The sequence below is a fragment of the Chlorocebus sabaeus genome, chromosome 11 (assembly GCF_047675955.1).
Source record: "Chlorocebus sabaeus isolate Y175 chromosome 11, mChlSab1.0.hap1, whole genome shotgun sequence".
Classification (NCBI taxonomy): domain Eukaryota; kingdom Metazoa; phylum Chordata; class Mammalia; order Primates; family Cercopithecidae; genus Chlorocebus; species Chlorocebus sabaeus.
In genome coordinates, this window is record NC_132914.1 from 116,853,929 (window position 1) to 116,873,163 (window position 19,235).

The 19,235-nt window shown below is 46.8% G+C and overlaps 1 protein-coding gene across 5 annotated transcripts in view; it reads right to left on the reverse strand.

Annotated features, from left to right (window-relative positions):
- Nucleotides 1–4,142: 4,142 nt before the first annotated feature.
- The window catches only part of CIT (citron rho-interacting serine/threonine kinase), a 195,000-nt gene continuing 179,907 nt past the window's right edge, over nucleotides 4,143–19,235 (reverse strand). For 4 of the 5 annotated variants that reach the window (XM_008004911.3, XM_008004908.3, XM_008004906.3 and 1 more), the window contains 4 exons: nucleotides 16,592–16,670; nucleotides 16,275–16,454; nucleotides 8,818–9,121; nucleotides 4,143–6,647 (listed from right to left, as the gene is read on the reverse strand). In XM_008004911.3, coding sequence (XP_008003102.2) covers nucleotides 6,624–6,647; nucleotides 8,818–9,121; nucleotides 16,275–16,454; nucleotides 16,592–16,670 — 587 coding nt within the window. In that variant the 3' untranslated portion in view covers nucleotides 4,143–6,623. The remainder of the gene's footprint in view (nucleotides 6,648–8,817; nucleotides 9,122–16,274; nucleotides 16,455–16,591; nucleotides 16,671–19,235) is intronic. The other variant, XM_073021144.1, reaches the window with a different exon arrangement.

Below are 19,235 nucleotides of genomic sequence, written 5' to 3' on the forward strand. Positions count from 1 at the left end.
CATGTGCCTGGAGGAGCTCTGATTCTACTCAGTCCCTTGGAGAAGAGACGACTCCTCCAGAGTTGCGTTTCAGTACCATTCTTGTGGCTCTGAGCGGACAGGGCTACTCCAGCTGCCCAGGCCTGAGAACCATTCCTGTGACCCACCCATTCACACAGTTTGGAAGCCTGTTAAGGGACCCCTATAACTGAGCCCCTCTGAACAGCTCAAGTCACAAGGGAAAGCTGAAGGAGGGTAACAGCAGAGGCCCCTGGCTTCGGCAAGTTGGTGGCGTCCCCAGGCTAGAGGGTTTGTTTCCTTTTGCTCCTAAACAAGCCCTACGGGACAGCCTGGGATTGTGACCCTGGTGTGTGAGATACCAGGACATTTGTGGAGTCTGAGCTATTTTCATCCACTAAAAGAGGCTATGTCCTTCCTCCAAAAAGGTGGAAGGTTATGGGTGTCCCTTTAAGCCTTCTCAGGTTATCGGGGAACATTTTAAATTTAGCAGGAAAGCATGCTAATGAGCTCTACCCACTGGTGCAGAAAACCCAAGCTGAAAATGCTATGTAAAATAAGACTAGTGTACTGGAGCTGGTCACCCCGTGAGTTCGCCAAGCCCTGGGGCCACAGGGAACTTCCAGGTGAGGTCACTGCTGAGATGGAGGAGACGCAAAACAAGAGGACATGGTCAGAGACAACACGTGTGTGCATATTCAAAGGATTTCATTTTCTTTAAAAAGCACATCATAGTCGGAAAGCCTGCCCACCAAGTGAAAGCCTGCGTACCCAAGAAGCTAAAGGTTAACAGTGATTTTACAAAGGCGGAAAAGGAGACCTTGTTTTGCCCAAATCGCGGGGGCAAAACCATATGTCAAATTGTGTCCTATGACCAAGTAATCCTTTCTCCATTAGCATTTCCTTTATGGGTGAGGACTTACAGTTAGTTAAAGCTTAACTCAAATTGCTTTTCAATGAAGATATATTTTTCCCTCTAGAAACTGATACACAGGTGAATTTATACAGCCAAATTAAAGCCTAAAAATTACTAAAATGTAAATCAGTATTGCAGGGCCAGGGCCACAAACAGGAAGTCAAAAAGCCAGACAAGAAAATTGTGCCTGCACCTCAACTAGCTCAATTAGGAAATCTCCAAGGCTCCTAAGGCTGAGAGAAAAAACCTGGAACATCATGATACGATCTATGGCTGCGGTCCGAGACTGAACCAGCCATTCTAGGAAAGAACAAAATTTCATTTTAATTCAGTTCCTTCTGTGTGAGCACAATTTCACTTTCAAGTATTTACTTCCCATATCTGGTCCTCCTCTGCTATTATGTCACCTTCAAAAATCAAATGTCCCCAGTGCGATAGTACTAAGAGGTAGGGCCTTTAAGAAGAGATTAGGTCATGAGAGCCCCTCTTCTCATGAATGAAATTAAGGTTCTTATCAAAGAGGCTCCAGGCAGCATTCAGCTCCTGTGCCCTGGCACCTTCTGCCACATGAGGACACGCAGCTTTTCTCCCTTCCAGAGGACCCAAGCACAAGGCGCCATCTTGGAAGCAGAGAGTAGCCCTCACTAGACAAGCAAACCTGCCCATGCCTTAATCTTGGACTTCCCAGCCTCCAGAACTCTGAGCAAATGAATTTTTGTTCTTTATAAATTACCCACTGTCAGGTATTTTGTTAAAGCAGCACTGAATGGGCTAAGACATCCACCAATGTTTACAAATGGTTTGAATGAATTGATGAAGACCCAAGACATGGACCACTCATCAAATCATAATGTTTCTGAGGAATAAAGCTTCAGCACTTCTCTTGACCAGCAAATTAGTGGAGAAACAAACTAGAGCCTTCTGCCCTGGTATGCCAGCTATAATTGTCTTCAGGAGAAAACACGGAAGTTGTAGATACATACACATTTCTTCTAAAACCCCAGTCATCCCTATTAGAATTGTAAAAACATCCACAGGGTCCTCCTAAGAGTCATCGTCACTGTAGTGAGCCAGACATTTGGAGAAGATCCCGAAAGCTGGAGCAGCAGCCGGAGCCCTGTCTCTGGGACCCCAGCCGCTGGCTCTAGGACGAGCCACTGGGCTCTGCCCTCAGGGTTGGCTCCCACAACTACATTGTCTTGTCTTTCATACAACTAAAGGGCCTTTCCCCAGATGAGGATGCCAGCTCTTAACTGCTACCTCCCCCTAGAGTGAATTCGCCCAGCCCATCTGAAATACTCACTGGCCAGTGAGAACAGGCCAAGATGTGTATACCCTTGGTCGATTTTTTGTGGCTCTCTGAAACACAGCCTGAGTTATGCAGAGTAATAAAGTCATTTTCAAGGTTTTTCCGTCTACCTCTAACAATCCCTCTAGGGTAAATAGAGTTCCGTTCATCATTAATAGACTCAAGGGAAAACAAAGTGATCAACACTGGACTCTATTTCCACTACCCCCACCCTTCCCAGCTTCAGGAAACAGCTTCAGCATTTGAGTGGGCAAATGAGAAACTATTTTTCTCATATAACACTGTAGGCCTAGAGCCACGGTCTACATGCTTTAGACATCATTAGCAGTATTTAAATTGCCAAGGAAGACATGGGACTAAAACTAGAACAGACCAAGGTTTCTCAACCTTGGCACTATTGAGGCTTTGGGCCTGCTTTACAGTGGGGGGCTGTCCTTTGCATTGTAGGATGTTGAGCAGCATCTCTGACCTCCACCCATTGGATACCAGTAGTACCTCCCAGTTGTGACAACCAAAAATGTCTCCAGGCATTGTCAGATGTCCTCTGGGAGGAGGGAAGCAAAATCTCCCCATGGCTTAGAACCAGTGGAAGAAGCCAGTGAAACCATTGTATTCTGAGAATGGAAGCTGAGCTGGCCCCCACGAATGTTTTCTACAGCAAATCACATTCAAGAGGTCCAATTCTGAAGACAGTCCTGTTAAGCAAAATTCTCTCTTTTGGTCTAACCCTCCAAATCCTAAAGTTACATGGTTATGGAATTTGCTATGCAATCAACCTCTTTAGTCTGGTGACAATTAAGTTGTAAGTGCAGAAAACATCTAATTTTGTGCTTATGAAACAGGAGTGGCCAGCACGAAGGGTTAGGCTTCATTTTGCGGTGTGGCTGCGGAATTGGTTGTTTCTTTCAGGCTATTCTTTCGGGTTCAAACACTTTTCCTTGGCACTTCCTTTTGAAATCAAACCATGTTGACTTAGCTTTGGAAGTTTTCTGTGGCCTCCCACAATTCTCAGGACAATCGCTGAAATAGTTGGTTGATATTTAACAGACGTTTTCCTAATGCTACAAGGAAAGAAAGGTTCCACATTTCACTGCTTCAGCTTCTGAATTATTTTCATTCTTATAATTATGACCTTGTGGTGGATTTTCATGCCCAACAGTAACACCAAAAAGAACAGAACTGCGTCTGTGGGTCCCATCACAAGCAACGAATGACAGATACGACTCTGTGAGCCCAATTTTGACCGTGGTCAGACGACTTCATTAGAAAGTAAAAATTCAAAGACTACAACCCACAGGAGCCATGAAAACAAAATCACCATTTGCCAAAACTCTTGTTTGTCTGGATGGAGCAAGTTTATACTAACAAACTAAAGAATGAGAAAAAATTTATCTTGCAGACTGTAAAAGTTCATCTAGTTAAAAATGGAAGTATTTTCATTTTGAATTACCTTTGATTTGAATTCTTCCCTACAAAGAAATCTACATTATTAAATTGTAGTTGGCCTTATCATAATAGATGAAAGAAATCTTGAGCTGACCTGTTCCTGGTTAGCTGATTATGGAAGTGGGTAATCCGTTCTTGAGTCATCCTTTCCAAATGGCCTTTGTGACAGCTTAAAGAGCTTTCCAGCTCTGCAGTCCTATAATATGACCTTAATAGCTAATTCATGGTTCACTGGAAGTACTGACCGAATTTCCACAATGTCACACTCTTGGTAGAGAATGCCGCCAATTGCTTAACTCCAGGATAGCAGTGTGCCCTAACCACCACGTGGCTTCCTCTATCCCACTCCAGAGGAAAACCCTCCCCACAACGTGAAGAAGGTCCCGTCCATGACAACACACCTACACTGACACACTGGTGATAGTTTTTCTTTCATAGTCTCTCAAAAAAAGAAGAGGTCATTGCACTAAAGCACACATTTTTAGATCATTGCTTTATTTCACTAATTGTTCCACAACAAAGTTCATTCCTCTCAAGGTGGATCTTGAATCATTCCTTGTGTTCTCTTCCTCGTTCTGAATAAAAAAGGTAATGAAGAAAAAGCCTGTACTTTTGGAGACCTAGAATCTTGATTGATGCTAATAAGCTTTTGACAGCAATTTCGTGTTACGATATTTCCTGCTGGCATCTTGGTGGTCTCACGGGGCTCCCCACCCTCCAGTGAAGATGGCCGTCCACAACTACCACCATTGAAACCAAAAGGAAGTGTTGAAAAATGCACCTTTTACAATAAAAAAGTAGAAACCAATTCAATTTCCTCTTTTTTTTTTTTTTTTTACGAATATAAAGTTTCTTGTAAATATGTACAGTCTTTTGAGCTAGTTCTATATAGCAGGAAGCAGTTCACAGATGAAACACACAATATACATTTTCAGGGCTCAGGAAGCCCGTTTCTCATGGAGATCCTAAATGAAATGCCAAGACTGAAAGACCAATTTTCAGTGACCTTTCCAAATACTGTGGACCAAGAGACAAAAACTTCAGCAAACATTCAATCAAATCTGCCCTGGGGACGGGAGGGGAGGGAGTACGACCCCACAGACTCCAAGCAACACATGAAACGCGACAGCAGGACATTTGCCAAAGGAGCTACCACATGGAGGTTTGTAGGCGTTTCAAACAAGAAAGCACTTAGGTTAAGACACGAGCAGGAAGGAGCTGGGATGCAGGCCAGGTTGCGATCTGGAAAGGGATCTGAACTGTGGACACACGGTTGAAAACACGGTCGTGTTCACCTGCTGCAGTGGAAACGGGTCTACCTTTGAGCCTACCTAGGAGGTGCCTGGGTTGTTGAGGCGGGCCTAAGAGTCGTGGAGGACCCAAAGCAACAGATGCCTTGCGGGAGATTAAAGGCAGAAATAAGGCCGCGAGTTAGCTTGCCAACTGCAAAGCCTCTAGGTTGGTTCTATACCAGTTGCCAGGAATTTCATACTCTAATAGGAGGGTCCGGAGACCCAGTGGGAGCCGCACTGCACCTAAGGACTTCCCAACCCGGGCGGAGCTGGAAGAGTTGAGCTGCGGCTGCTTTCTCACACTTCCTGGTCTCAGGTCCCCTAGCCCTAGGGAAAGGCTCATTTGGGAAGTCACAGTTTCGTGGGGTAGAACCGCGCTGGATTGGGTGTGAACAGAGTCATCCTCGGCAGGCAGGGAAGTGTGAAGCTCGGAGGGGACACTGAGTGGGAGGTGGTGGTTTGCTGAAATCCTTCTCTGGTCGTAAGGCTTGAGCGTTTTGTTTTTTTTGTTTGTTCAGTGCTACAGACTGCAGCTTGTGGTGGCCAGTTAGTTGGCAAGTCGTCAGAGGGTCTCGATTCGGCAGGAGCTATGGGATGGTATTAATACATTGGCAGAGCAACCCAAGGGGGCAGCACATGCAGTAAACCGCCATGCAGAACTCCCGACGGGCCTCTTCCCCATCCCACAGTGGGGAACAACACACCGTCACAGACAGGAGGTGGGTGCCCCCGTCCCCTCCCCGACCCCGAGACCCAGGAGTGCTGGGCTCCGAGCAAGTCTATTGCATGCTTTCCTGGCCAAAGCTACATGGCAAGCGGGAACAGCAGGCTGGGGAGATGACGCTGGGGGGCGGGGAAGGAAAGCGTCTCGAGGTCCCTTGGCCCCAAGTCACTGCCTCCGAGCTGAGGCCTGATGACCTCAAGTCACTGCCTCCGAGCTGAGGCCCGATGACCTCCGTACATTCTCAGCTGGTGGGAGGGGAAGTCGTCAAGGCCATAAAAGGCAATGAAAACAGTAAACATTTGGCTATGATGTCACCCTGGGGAAAGCAGGGCCATCTATGAGAATGAACAGGAACAAGGATGAACCTACGTGGCTGCAGGAGGTTGGCCAACTGACCGGGACTCTTCTATACTACGCCTCGGTAGCAAAGACCTGATGATGTGATCTAGCTAAAAATGACTACAACAGGAAATACGTTGCTATTCAAATCTATTAAGAATTCTGTTGTCTTAAAAAAAAAAAAAAAAAGAAACAAAGGGAAAAAAAAAAGAAAAACCAACCAATCCTAGGATATTAAAGTAGCTAATTAGGATTCTAACCACATCGTAGTTAGCATCCCGGTTGGTTTCCTTTGATGAACTAACTGGTACAAGCTAGAGCTAGGTACAAAAGTTTGTGAATGCTTTGAAAGAGTAACAAAGTGCAAAGAGATGGCTGCAGGGAGGTGCCCAGGGCAGGCACCGGGCCTGACAGCTCCGAAGAGCCTCAGCCACCTGCCCCTCCTGGAGACAGGGGTGTCCGTGCCGAGGTGGGTCTGGGCCCCACTGAGCCAGAGGGTGGCTGAGAACGTGGGCGCTTGGGTCCCCATCAGCAGAGTTCCATCGTGTGTTTGGTGTTTCCTGCAGATTGAGATGAGGAGTTGGTTTTTCTGGCTGAGATTTATACTGAAGACTGGTCCCAGACCTAGGAGTGAAATAAGGAGGAGGAGTGTTAGCCATCTGAGGCCAGAAGTTGCTGTGCTCACCTTGCACGATGCAAATGGGAATCTGCAGCCCCTGGGCTATCCCCTTCAGCAGTTAGCAGTGAGTACTCAGCAGGGCAGCACCCGCTCCAGAGCCTGGGAAAGCCAGGGAGTGAAACTCACTGGAAAATCCGAAAGCCGTGTGTGTACCTGTGTTGCTGTAAGCATGTTAACGCACACACACGCACATACACAGTTTCATAGGTCAATTGGGAGGGATAAGAAGCCACATGGATGGTATTTCCTTCTTTCTTTACCAGCAGGCGAACTGCATGTGGCATCAGAAGGAGAATGCCACCCAGAAAATCAGCCCCAAATGGCAGAAAGGTGGCTCCTTGGCCTGCTTAGCCTGCTGAGGAGGCACCAAGCACTTGAGCCATCCCCTGCCCGGGGGAGCCCCTGGTCTTCAACACCTATCCCTCTCCTCGATCGCGAACCTAAAAATTACACAGATCATTCATGCCCATGATTTAAACATTTACAAAAGTTCAAAGTTCTTCTGGAAGGCAACCACTGTGAACACTTTTGTGTGTAGCCTTCCAGAAAAACAATTTATATATACACATGAGTAGGCCGAGCATGGTGACTCACGCCTGTAATCCCAGCATTTTGGGAGGCCAAGGTGCGAGGACTGCTTGAGCTTAGGAGTTCAAGACCAGCCTGGGCACATAGCGACATTCTGTCTCTTAAAAAAAAAAAAAAGGGGGGGTGGGGGTGGGAATTAGACAGATGGTGGCTTAAGCCTGTAATCCCAGCTATTCAGGAGGCTGAGGCTGGAGGATCACTTGAGCCCAGGAGTTCAAGACCGTGGTGAGCTATGATCATGCCACTGCACTCCAGCCTGGGCAACACAGTAAGACCGTGTCTCTAAAACAACCAAAAACAAAAACAAAAACAAAAAAAAGTGGGGGAAAAAGCCAGACATGGTAGCTACAGCCCATATTCCCAACTACTCAGGAGGCTGAAGTGAGAGGATCGCTTGAGCCCAGGAGTTCGAGGCTGCCGTGAGCTATAATCATGCCACTGCACTCCAGCCTGGGTAACAGAGCAAGACGCTCTCTCAAAAAAAAAAAAAAAAAAAGGCCGGGCGCGGTGGCTCAAGCCTGTAATCCCAGCACTTTGGGAGGCCGAGACGGGCGGATCACGAGGTCAGGAGATTGAGACCATCCTGGCTAACACGGTGAAACCCCGTCTCTACTAAAAAATACAAAAAAAAAAAACTAGCCGGGCGAGGTGGCGGGCGCCTGTAGTCCCAGCTACTTGGGAGGCTGAGGCAGGAGAATGGCGTGAACCCGGGAGGCGGAGCTTGCAGTGAGCTGAGATCCGGCCACTGCACTCCAGCCTGGGCGACAGAGAGACTCCGTCTCAAAAAAAAAAAGGCATATGTGTGTATGTGTGTGAATCTGTATGTATAGTAAAGCATGGAACATTTCATATAGGATGCTATCATTCGGGTTTTAAAAAGGAGAGCACACATATTTGCTTGTATGCACAGAATATCTCTAGAAACTGCTACCACTTGCCTCTGGAGAAAGGAAAACATATTTTTTGGTAGCTATTATATTTTGAGTTATACACATACATATTTTCCTTTTTAATCACACACACGTTATCCATTTGCTTAGGAAGCTATTTCTTTTTTCTTTTTTTTTTTTTTTTTGAGTCAGAGTTTTGCTCCGTTGCCCAGGCTGGAGTGCAGTGGCGCGATCTCGGCTCCCTGCAAGCTCCGCCTCCCGGTTCACGCCATTCTCCTGCCTCAGCCTCCCGAGTAGCTGGGACTACAGGCGCCTGTCACCACGCTTAGCTATTTTTTTCTATTTTTTTTTAGTAGAGACGGGGTTTCACCGTGTTAGGATGGTCTGGATCTCCTGACCTCGTGATTCGCCCACCTCAGCCTCCCAAAGTGCTGGGATTGCAGGCGTGAGCCACCTCACCCGGCCAGGAAGCTATTTCTTAGAGTACATTTTCTTCCTAAACTCCTGTGTCTCACAAAGTCTGAATTACAGTCATGGAGTTCCTTTTTTAAACAACAGTGGCCCCGTGGGGGTCTCAGTTCCCCAAGTCACTCCTGGCCTCCGCAACAGACACACGAGTCTCGGGACGTTGCCTCACCTTGTTCACCTGGGACAGCGGGGTCCTCACGGCTCCCGCAGGCAGCCGGCCCCTGCTGCTGTCTTCAAACAGTCTCCCGGGGGACCGCTCTCTCCGCGTGCTGAGCATCCGGCCCGGGGACTTCTCCCGCTCCAGGGGGCGGCCAGGAGACTTGTCCCTGCGCAGCTCGGTCCGCCCCTCGCGGTAGCGGTGGGGTGTGCTTGGCTCTCGGGGGTGGCTGGGGCCTTCGGGCGGCGCCGGGCTGGAGGCCACGCGCTTGGTGATGTGCTCGTTGTACGTGGGCGGGCCTCGCTTGTTGGGGCTGCTGGCGACAAAAGAGGAACGTAGGGAGCTGCGAGGCCACAATCCCAGAGGGGCATTTTCCTTCTTCCCTGCGGAACCCCCGGCTTGACCCGGCCTTACCACTGATTATCAACAGATTAGACCTGGAGTTCTTTGGACTTTGCCTGCGTTTGATTTTTGGCAGCAAAGACAGGGAAGACAGCAAAGATGGCAACAAAAGACAACCCACCTTCCTCAGTGCAGGCTTTCATTTACTGAGCACATACTGTGCACCAGGCCTGTGCTAAGCTCTTCACCTGCCATCTCTCATCATCTCATTAAACCATCACAGCAGCTCTTGAGCTAGGAACAAGCATGACCCTCACTGTACAAGCAAGAAAATGGGGACAGACGGGAGTTAGGGGACAGACACCTGAGCTAATGAGTGGTAAAGCTGGGATTCCAATAAAGACCAGTTTGATAGGTTGGGCGCAGTGGCACAGACCTGTAATCCCAGCACTTTGGGAGGCCAAGGCAGGTGGATCACGAGGTCAGGAGTTTGAGACCAGCCTGGCCAACATGGTGAAACCCCATCTCTACTAAAAATACAAAAATTAGCCAGGCGTGGTGGCATGCTCCTGTAGTCCCAGCTACTCAGGAGGCTGAGGCAGGAGAATTACTTGAACCCAGGAGGCGGAGGTTGCAGTGAGTCAAGATCGAGCCACTGCATTCCAGCCTGGGCGACAAAGCGAGACTCTGTCTCAAAAACAAAAAAAAGACCAGTTTGATGTCATAAGCCCGCCCCATACTGTATCCTACTGACCTAGTATTTCCCAGAGCCTAGAAGGCACAGAAGGAAGTCTTCATCTAGGAGGTCAGCCTGCTAAGACCCAGAAGTCAGGGGCCCACAAAGGCCCTCAGTACAAGGAGCAGTTTGGGGAAACCCTGTACTCATCACTGTTAACTGCCATGCCTGTCCCACTCCTGGGTCTGGTGTTTGGTCACCTCTCCCGCCAGGTGGCTTTCCAAGAGTCTCTCTGACACCTGATGCGAATGCAGATGCGCAGAAGGTTGATGGTTCTCAGTCATGGCAATAAGATGACCGAGAGGTGTAGGGATCAGGCCTGATAGAGTCAGGAAACTGAGCAGGGCAGACAAAAACAGTAGAGCAGGCTCAGAAAACATCCCAGGCCTCAAAGGTTGATAATTAGTAACCAAACAGTTGAAAACACTGGGGCCTTTTTGTACGACCCAACCCAACCCTCCACCCATTCCTGGCCTGGATATTTCAAATGAAGATTTCAGCAGACCCGGGGCCCAAACTCCCTCTCTGAAGATGTAGTAAGACCCAGAAACACAGAGAGAACTGAAATGTAGCCTTCTGAGTCAATTCTTTCCCACCCTCGATCAGCTCAAAAAGTACTAGAGTCCCTGTTATCTCAGCATAATTCATGCTTGGAAAAGGCCCTACTTAAAATGGGGGAAAAAAATTATAGTGAATATTACAAAACATATTTTGTTTGAGGCTTTATCTTGGAACATAAACTTATTTTATGCTAGATATTTTTTAGTATTTAAATTACAATGCAGCTGATTCCAAAAATGAATCCAGTATGAATCACAGAATGATTTGTTTTGTGCTAATTCTCTCAACAAAATTGTTGCTAACATGCTCTGACATCAACGTTGGACACGTTGGACTTTTGCAGTAAGATCCTAAAGAAGGCTCTTCGAAAATATTCGAAAAAGCCGGGCACAGTGATGCATGCCTGTAGCCCTAGCTATTAGGAAGGCTAAGGAAGGAAAATCACTTGAGCCCAGGAGTTTGAGACCAGCCCAGGCAATATGGCAAGACCCCACTTCTAAAAAACTAAAACTAAAAATTAGAAAAAGAGAAGTGTAGAGCATCATTGGTTTTCCCAAAGGACTATCTTAATCCTTGATATTTAAATCCTTCTCGTTGGAAGAGGCTATCATTTTATCAACTTGTTCATTTCTTTCTTCAATTATTGGTCTAACTGTATCAGTACCTCCTCTGTCAACATCCATAATTGAGAAGCGACAGCAAAGACAGTATTTACTGTGGAAGGAGAGACTCTAGAACAGGCTTGAGGGCCAAATCCGGAAGATGCTTGTTTTTATAAATAAAGTTTTATTGGAATGAAGCCATGCCCATCTGGTATGCATTGTCTTACAGCTGCTTCCGCATGACCGCAACAGGGCTGAGCAGCTGAGACAGAGACCATATGGCTCACAAAGCCGAAAATATTTACCATCTAGACCTGTGCAGAAAAAGTTTCCCAGTTCCTCCTCTACAATGTAACAGAGAGGTTGGTGTGCAGAGATAATTTCATAAGGGCTCAGTTCATAGTGAATAGTTTCATGCCATGCTCTTGCTTTCCCATGTAACTGTAATGTTTGGAGATTCAGACAGCAAATGCTCAGAAGACCAGAACCCCTGTCTGTGCAGCAGTAAGATTTAAGATAATGCAGATTTCAACATCTTGAAATCAAGGTTTATATTCATCTCTAGCTATATGGCTTTGCAATCTGGAAGACAAATAAAAAAATAAATTCCGAGTAGGAGAACTACATTAAGCCTACTTGTAATGGAAAAGAAATGATAAGATGTGTCCACAGGGAACCATCATAAAACAAATGAGAGGGTACTCACTGCCCAGGGGAAGAAGGATTGCTCGAGGGAAGGCCATTCAGGACGTCAGCTGAGATTAACGGGAGGGAGGAACACACCTGTCATTTCAAGCCAAGTGGGCAGTCTTCCATCTCCTTATCCATTAATGACCCATAATCTACCACATCAATTTTATGGTCTTTTTGGCAAGGAGTTACATTTCCTGCTCTGCTAAACAGACCAGGGCAATGAAGCCTGCAGTGAATCAGACCCAGAAAGCCAACCTTCAACTGCCCAAAGAAGTCAGCGACCAAAAGATCGTTCTATAAGCCAAGAGATAACCAACTACTGATTTTCCACACATAACACAGGAAAGCGAACACTTTTCTGCCCCTCATTCACAGGAACTGGAACTGTTTTGATCACATAGTAAGCAATTCCTTTGAGAGACTATATAGTCTCAAAAGCAAGGTGCCTGGCTACCTATCTAGTGAGGCAACAGAGGAAAAAAATCTAATTACAGTACTTCAATGTGTTTCTGGCATGACTTGGGAACTACTTAAAGAAGATCTAGACATTTTCAGGGGATGACTGTGGTGCACTAAGCAGTCACTCATGAAGCAGGGCCAAGCCAAGAGTTAGGAGCATTTAATTATTGGCACTTCTGGTTTTTCAGCAAGCTCCTCAGGTTAAAACCACACTAACCAAATATTTCAGATTAATTAGCTCCTGTACATCAACAAAAGAGAGACCATTCATTAGGACAGTCTTGCCTAAGATCTTGGTATTTTGTAATATTAGTTGTGGTTCTTCCACCAAATTATGGGCCCCTGGAATATAAGAACAATGCTTTCTACATCTCTGTATCCCCAGCCATAGACATTATGTCAGGCACATGGTATGAGGTCCACATAACTATTTATAAGGTAGACACACAGGGCTGGTAAACCAGTCCGGAAGATTATCTTAGGCCATTTATTCCCTGGGTTAAATAATCTCAGACCTTCTTTGCAGGCCAAGGTTTCAAACTTCCTACACCTCGAGCTGGATCTAGCTCCCAGCACTGTGTCAAGACAAGGCCAGTCCCACTTCCACATGCAGCTGGTGGGACTGTAAATGGGAGAAGCCTTCAGGGCAGAAAACTCCACACTGTCCATCAGATTTACAAATGCACCTCAGCCGTCACCCTTCTCTTGGAATTTATCCTACAGATAGACTCCTCAGCATGTAAAATGGCATAAGGAGAAAGTCATTTATTGCAGCAACAGACTGGAGACAAACAGCCATTGATGAAGAAGCAGTTAAACGAATTAAGGTACAGCTCTGATAAGGAAGGTTGTGCAGGCATCTGGGGAGAAATGAATGAAGAACTACTTCTCATACTGACATGGAGCAATTACCAAGACACATCAAGGTACAGGAGAGTATGCAGAATATGCTGCCACTTGTGTTAAAAAGGAGGGGTGGTCGCATGCAGTGGCTCACGCCTGTAATCCCAGCACTTTGGGAGGCCAGGGCGGGCAAAGTGCTCGAGCCCAGGAGTTCAAGACCAGCCTGGGCAACGTGGTAAAACCTTGTCTCTACAAAAAATACAAAAATTAGCCAGGTGTGGCGGGCGCCTGTAGTCCCAGCTACTCGGCAGGAGGCTGAAGTCAGGGGCTCTCTTGAGCCCAGGAGGCGGAGGTTGCAGTGAGCCGAGATCACGCCACTATACTCCAGCCTGGGCACAGAGTGAGACCATAACAAAAAATAAACACAAGGAGGGGAAGGGCACTTCCAGAATGCCAGAGTAAGGACCTCTGACAACCTGCTTCTCCATAAAAGCAACAAGATCACTGGCAATTGTCAAAATCAACTTTTCAGAGCTCTGGAAATTAACCCTAGCCCTTTAAGAGGCCACTCTCGAGGCAGGGTCAAACCAAAAGAGTCAGGAGCACATAGGTATTTGGCACCTCTGCTTTTCCAGCAAGTTCCTGGGATCAAAACCACGCTGAACAAGCATGTTGCAAAAAAGGCCTGCAACAATTCAAAGAGTATTTATGCAAAAAAAAGGAATCTGAGCAAGAACTGAAATGTTTGACATTTCAACTTGCCCTATACCCACTCCCCTCTCCCCAGATCTGTGGAAGAGTTGAAACCATGTCCTTAGAACCACAGTAGCTGTGAAAACCAGCAGTCTAGTAACCACTGGAGGGAGCAGATCAGGACTGAAGCTCCCCAAAAAGCCCATCCCCAGAAACCTGTCGCTATCTGACATGCCTAGGTACGCTCCCTGGAAAAGGCCCATTATCAGGGCAGTGGATCTGACTCTGTACATTTGGTTGTACAGCCATCCCTTGGTGGCCTGGGGGACTGGTTCCAGGACTTCCTGTGGATACCAAAATCTGTGGATGCTCACATCTCTTATATTCAATGGTGTAGGGCCAGACGCAGTACTTCAGGCCTATAAACCTAGCACTTTGGGAAGCCCAGGTGGGCAGATCACTTGAGCCTAGGAGTTTGAGACCAGCCTGGGCAACATGGTAAAACCCCATCTCTACAAAAAATACAAAAATTAGCCGAGTGTGGTGGTGCATGCCTGTAATCCCAGCTACTCAGCAGGCTGAGGTAGGAGGATCACCTGAGCCCAGGGAGGTTGAGGCTGCAGTGAGCTGTGATCGTACCACTGCATTCCAGCCTAGACGACAGAGACCCTGTCCCAAAAAAAAAGTAGGGGGGGTGTATTTGCATATAACCTACACACATCCTGTTGTACACTTTAAATCATCTCTAGATTACTTATAACACCTAATACAATGTAAATGCTCTGTAAATAGCTGTTGTACCGTATTGTTTAGGGAATAATGACAATTTGTAAAAGCCTGAACATGTGCAGTACAAACAAAATTATTTTTTCAAATATTTTCAATCCATGGTGTGTTGAATCTACAGAGGCATAACCTATAGACAGAGAGGGCTGGCTGTATCGGCATAAAGGATCCCTAAATAGAAACACAAAAGCTTCACAAAATTGGTTCCTTCCCAGGTGGGGACCTGGAGAGAGGGAGTGAGGAGAGTTAGGAGGCAAGAGAGATCCAGAAGAGAGGCTCTGTACTGTATACCTTTTTTATCCTTTGAATTCTGTGCCCTGTGATTAGATTATCAATTCAAAAACAAGTAAAATTTAAAAAATAAAATTTAAAAAGAATGCCTTTTAAGAAGAGGCCTTTTCTGCAGCATGCTTGTTCAATGTGGTTTTGATCCCAGGAACTTGCTGGAAAAGCAAAGGTGTCAAATAATCTTGTGCTCCTGACTCTTTTGGTTTGACCCTGCCTGAGAGTGGCCGCTCAAAGGGTTAATTTCCAGAGCTCTGAAAAGTTGATTTTTGTAACTGCCAGTGGTCCCATTGCTTTTATGAAGAAACACATTGTCAGAGGTCCTTACTCTGGCATTCTGGAAGTGCCCTTTCCCTCCTTTTTTGGTTTTGAGATAGGGTCTCACTCTGCCCAGGCTGGAGTACAGTGGCATGATCTCAGCTCACTTTAACCTTCGCCTCCTGGGCTCAAGCAATCCCCGCCACCTCAGCCTCCAGAGTAGCTGGGATTACAGGCACACACCATACCTGGCTAATTTTTGTATTTTTAGTAGAGATGGGGTTTTACCACGTTGCCCAGGCTAGTCTTGAACTCCTGGGATCAAGTGATCTGCCCGCCCTGGCCTCCCAAAGTGCTGGGATTACAGGCGTGAGTCACTGCACCACCTCCCCTCCTTTTTAATACAAGTGGCAGCATATTCTGTATACTCTCCTGTACCTTGATGTGTCCTGGCGATTGCTCCATGTCAGTGTGAGTTCTTCATTCATTTTTCCCCAGATGCCTGCACAACATTCCTTCCCAGGGCTGTACTTTAATTTATTTAACTGCTTCTTTATCAATGGCTGTTTGAGTCCAGTCCTGTCCAGGAGGTCTCGCATTCCAGGGAAGGCACCAGGCTGGCCGGAGTCCCTGACCTGCTCTCACGACCTCACACCTCTGGACCTCCAGGCATGGCTTGCCTTCCCTCCTGCCTGAGCATCTGTCACTGGTCCCCCTGCCCCCACCTCATATCTGATGGGAAATCCTCCCTCACCTCCACGTCCAGGCTTTAAATCACCCCACCAGAGCCTCATCCTTCCATGCCCTAATCTATGATTGCCAGCATCTCTCCCACTGAGCCATCACGGAGGGGCTGTGTCTGTTTTATTCACCATTCTCCCTCCCCCACAAGCCCAACTAGCACCGCAAAATACCTGCTAAAGCAATAAATGCCTAATTTGTGCTCCATTTTTCACCAATCCAATGAAAATACCCGTGAGAGAAAGATCAGATCTCTCCCCTCTGACTTTTACAAGGTGGTATTTTCGAATTCTCCTGATGCTCATAAAGGTCTGTGTCATTTCAGTGCTGCAGATTGCAAAGAAATGAGTGGTTTGAGCTTAAGGACAAAGTGAAGATTGGGAAACATTCTACTGGTTTAGTATCATTTCCTTCTGCCTTGCAGAAAAGCACGTTGCCCCCAGTACTGAGGAAGAGGAGAAGCTGGTTACCTGCGGGAGGTGGACGGGCCCCGGTGGTGTTCAGTGCCAGACTCCTTCACGAGGTTTCCCTTGCAGCAAATGACCCTTAATTTATCCTGGTAAGAGGATGCCAAGTAAATCGCTCCCGAGGAAATGGCAGGGCCCAGGTAGCGTGGGTTCGGGATGTCCAGGTACGCTCGGGCAGGGGTCCTGCAGAGTCCCAGAGTTCCAGTTACCTTCATTGCAGGCTACCTCTATTGCTAGGCAGGTTAGGAAGGAACATGCAGCCAGCCCCAACACCTACCCCAACAGCTGAGGTTTTCCAAGCACGGTAGGATAATGCTTACCCTGCCGAGGAGCGTGCCTGGATCTCAATTACTTCGAGTGAGTTGAAGTGGGTCACAAACAGATAGGGTTCTCTGTAGGCTGTGTGATCACCATGCAGGCACAGTGTGGGCCAAAGAATGGTGAAAAGAGGGAAAATCAAAATCTGGCTGCAATGCATTCTTTGACCCAGCAATCCTGTGTAAAGCAACTCACCCCACAAATACCTATCTATGTGCCAGAATAGTCATGCATGTTCGAGGATATTCACTGCCATGTGGTTTGTTACAGCAGAAGATGTAAAACAACTCAAGTGTACAGTGTAAGGATTGGCTAAATAAATTATAATACATCTGGCCGGGCGTGGTGGCTCACGCCTGTAATCCCAACAGTTTGGGAGTCCAAGGCAGGTGGATCACCTGAAGTCAGGAGTTCAAGACCAGCCTGGCCAACATGGTGAAACCCTATCTCTATTAAAAACACAAAAATTAGCCAGGCATGGTGGTGTATGCCTGTAATCCCAGCTACTCAGGAGGCTGAGGCACGAGAATCACTTGAACCCAAGAGGCAGAGGTGGCAGTGAGCTGAGATGGCACCACTGCACTCCGGCCTGGGTAACAGAGGGAGACTCCGTCTCAAAAAAAAAAAAATTATAATACATCTATGGAATTCTGCACAGTTGTAAACATGCATGAAAAGGCTGTCTTCGTACAGATATGAAAGAATGCCCAAGGTACACTGCTCAGTGCAAAAAGCAAGGTTCAGAATCATGTGGGAAGTATGCTACCTTACTGATTTTTTAAAAGGTGGAAAAAGAATATATATATTTTATGTGCTAGTATTTGCATAAAGTACTGGAAGGACAAGAAACTCATATGAGCTTTTTTTTTCTTTGAAGGAACAGGGATGGAGAATTTGGGAGATGGACACACTGGGTGAGACTTTTCATTGTACCTTTTAAAACTGATTGTAAACATCAAAGAATTTGATTTTTAAAAAGACTGAGTTCAGGCTGAGCGCAGTGGCTCATGCCTGTAATCCCAGCACTTTGGGAGGCCAAGGCAGGTGGATCACCTGAGATCAGGAGTTCGAGACCAGCCTGGTCAACATGGTGAAACCCCGTCTCTACTAAAAATACAAAAAATTAGCCGGGTGTTGTGGCAGGCGCCTGTAATCCCAGCTACTTGGGAGGCTGAGGCAGGAGAATCACTTGAACCCAGGAGGCGGAGGTTGCAGTGAGCTGAGATTGCACCATTGCACTCCAGCCTGGGCAACAAGAACGAAAATCCGACTCAAAAAAAAAAAAAAGACTGGGTTCAATTTTAAAAAAAGACTGGGTTCACAGATATTTAGACATTGCTGGTCTTCTTAATACTGTATCTCTGTATGACAGTGTCACTGCAACTAGAGCAGACAGGACTGGAAATGTCTTCTGCCTTAAAGGGAAAAAGCACTATTATTCCTTATGACAAAACTTGGTATTAGACTTTTTAAATCATGGGTTCTGGTATGCATGCCCTGGTGCAGTTCCCTGGCCTGGAATCTGGGCTGACTCTGCAGTCTGCTCTAACTAGTAGAGTGTGGTGGAAGTGAGCAGGCTTGCCAGCTTCTGCTTCTATATTCTTGGAAGCCAGCGTGGAAAGCAACAAGGCCGCCAGCCACCAGCCGCAGCTGAGCACCCACATTATGGCCAGCACTCATTGTGGGCCATGTTTGCGAGCCTGTCTTGGGCTTTCTAGTTGTCCCAGTGGCCCTGCTGATACCACATGAAGCAGAACTGTCCAGTCAAGCCGCGAGTCAGGGCCGATGATAAGCTGTTGTTTGAAGTCACTACCCTTTCAGATGGCTTAATATGCAGCGATAGAGAAACAAAATAGCCTCGAAGGGTATTTGGGCCATGACGGCATTTCAGAACATTCACACAGATACGTATGTACATATTTGTATGTATGTGTGTGTTTAGTCTTTGATCCACCAGTTCCACTTTTAGGAGCTTATAATCACGGGGTGCTATCTGACAAGTGCAAAAAAGAGTAGTACAAGGATGTTCATCACAGTGTTATCTACACTTACAAACAAAACAGGCATGGCCTTACTGCTTTGCCTAATTAGAACTGGTTAAGTGAACAGGTGTTCAGCTATGCCATGGGACATTCTGCAGCCTTTGGAAATGACTGAAATAAATCCACAGGGAATTGGGCTCCTTTCTATCATGAGAGCCTAGCAAATATTTCCCAGGGCTGGGACTGTGGGCTGGTGAATCTGGCGTAGGCAGCTCTTCATCGAGCCTCAGAATCTTTCCATGAACAGTCCTCTGGATGACTGTTACACATTGTGCTTGGTATCTAATGGAATTCACATGCACAGTGCTTAGACCAAAAAAAAAAAAAAAATTTCCACGTGCAATTGCATTTTTTTTTTTTTTTTTTTTTGGTTTTTTGAGACAGAGTCTCACTCTGTCACCCAGGCTGGAGTGCAGTGGTACAATCTCGGCTCCTGCAACCTCCAACTCCTGGGTTCAAGCAATTCTCCTGCCTCAGCTTCCTGAGTAGCTGGGACTACAGGCACACGCCACCACGCCCGGCTAATTTTTGTATTTTTAGTAGAAGTGGGGTTTCACCATGTTGGTCAGGCTGGTCTCAAACTCCTGACCTCATGATCCACCCA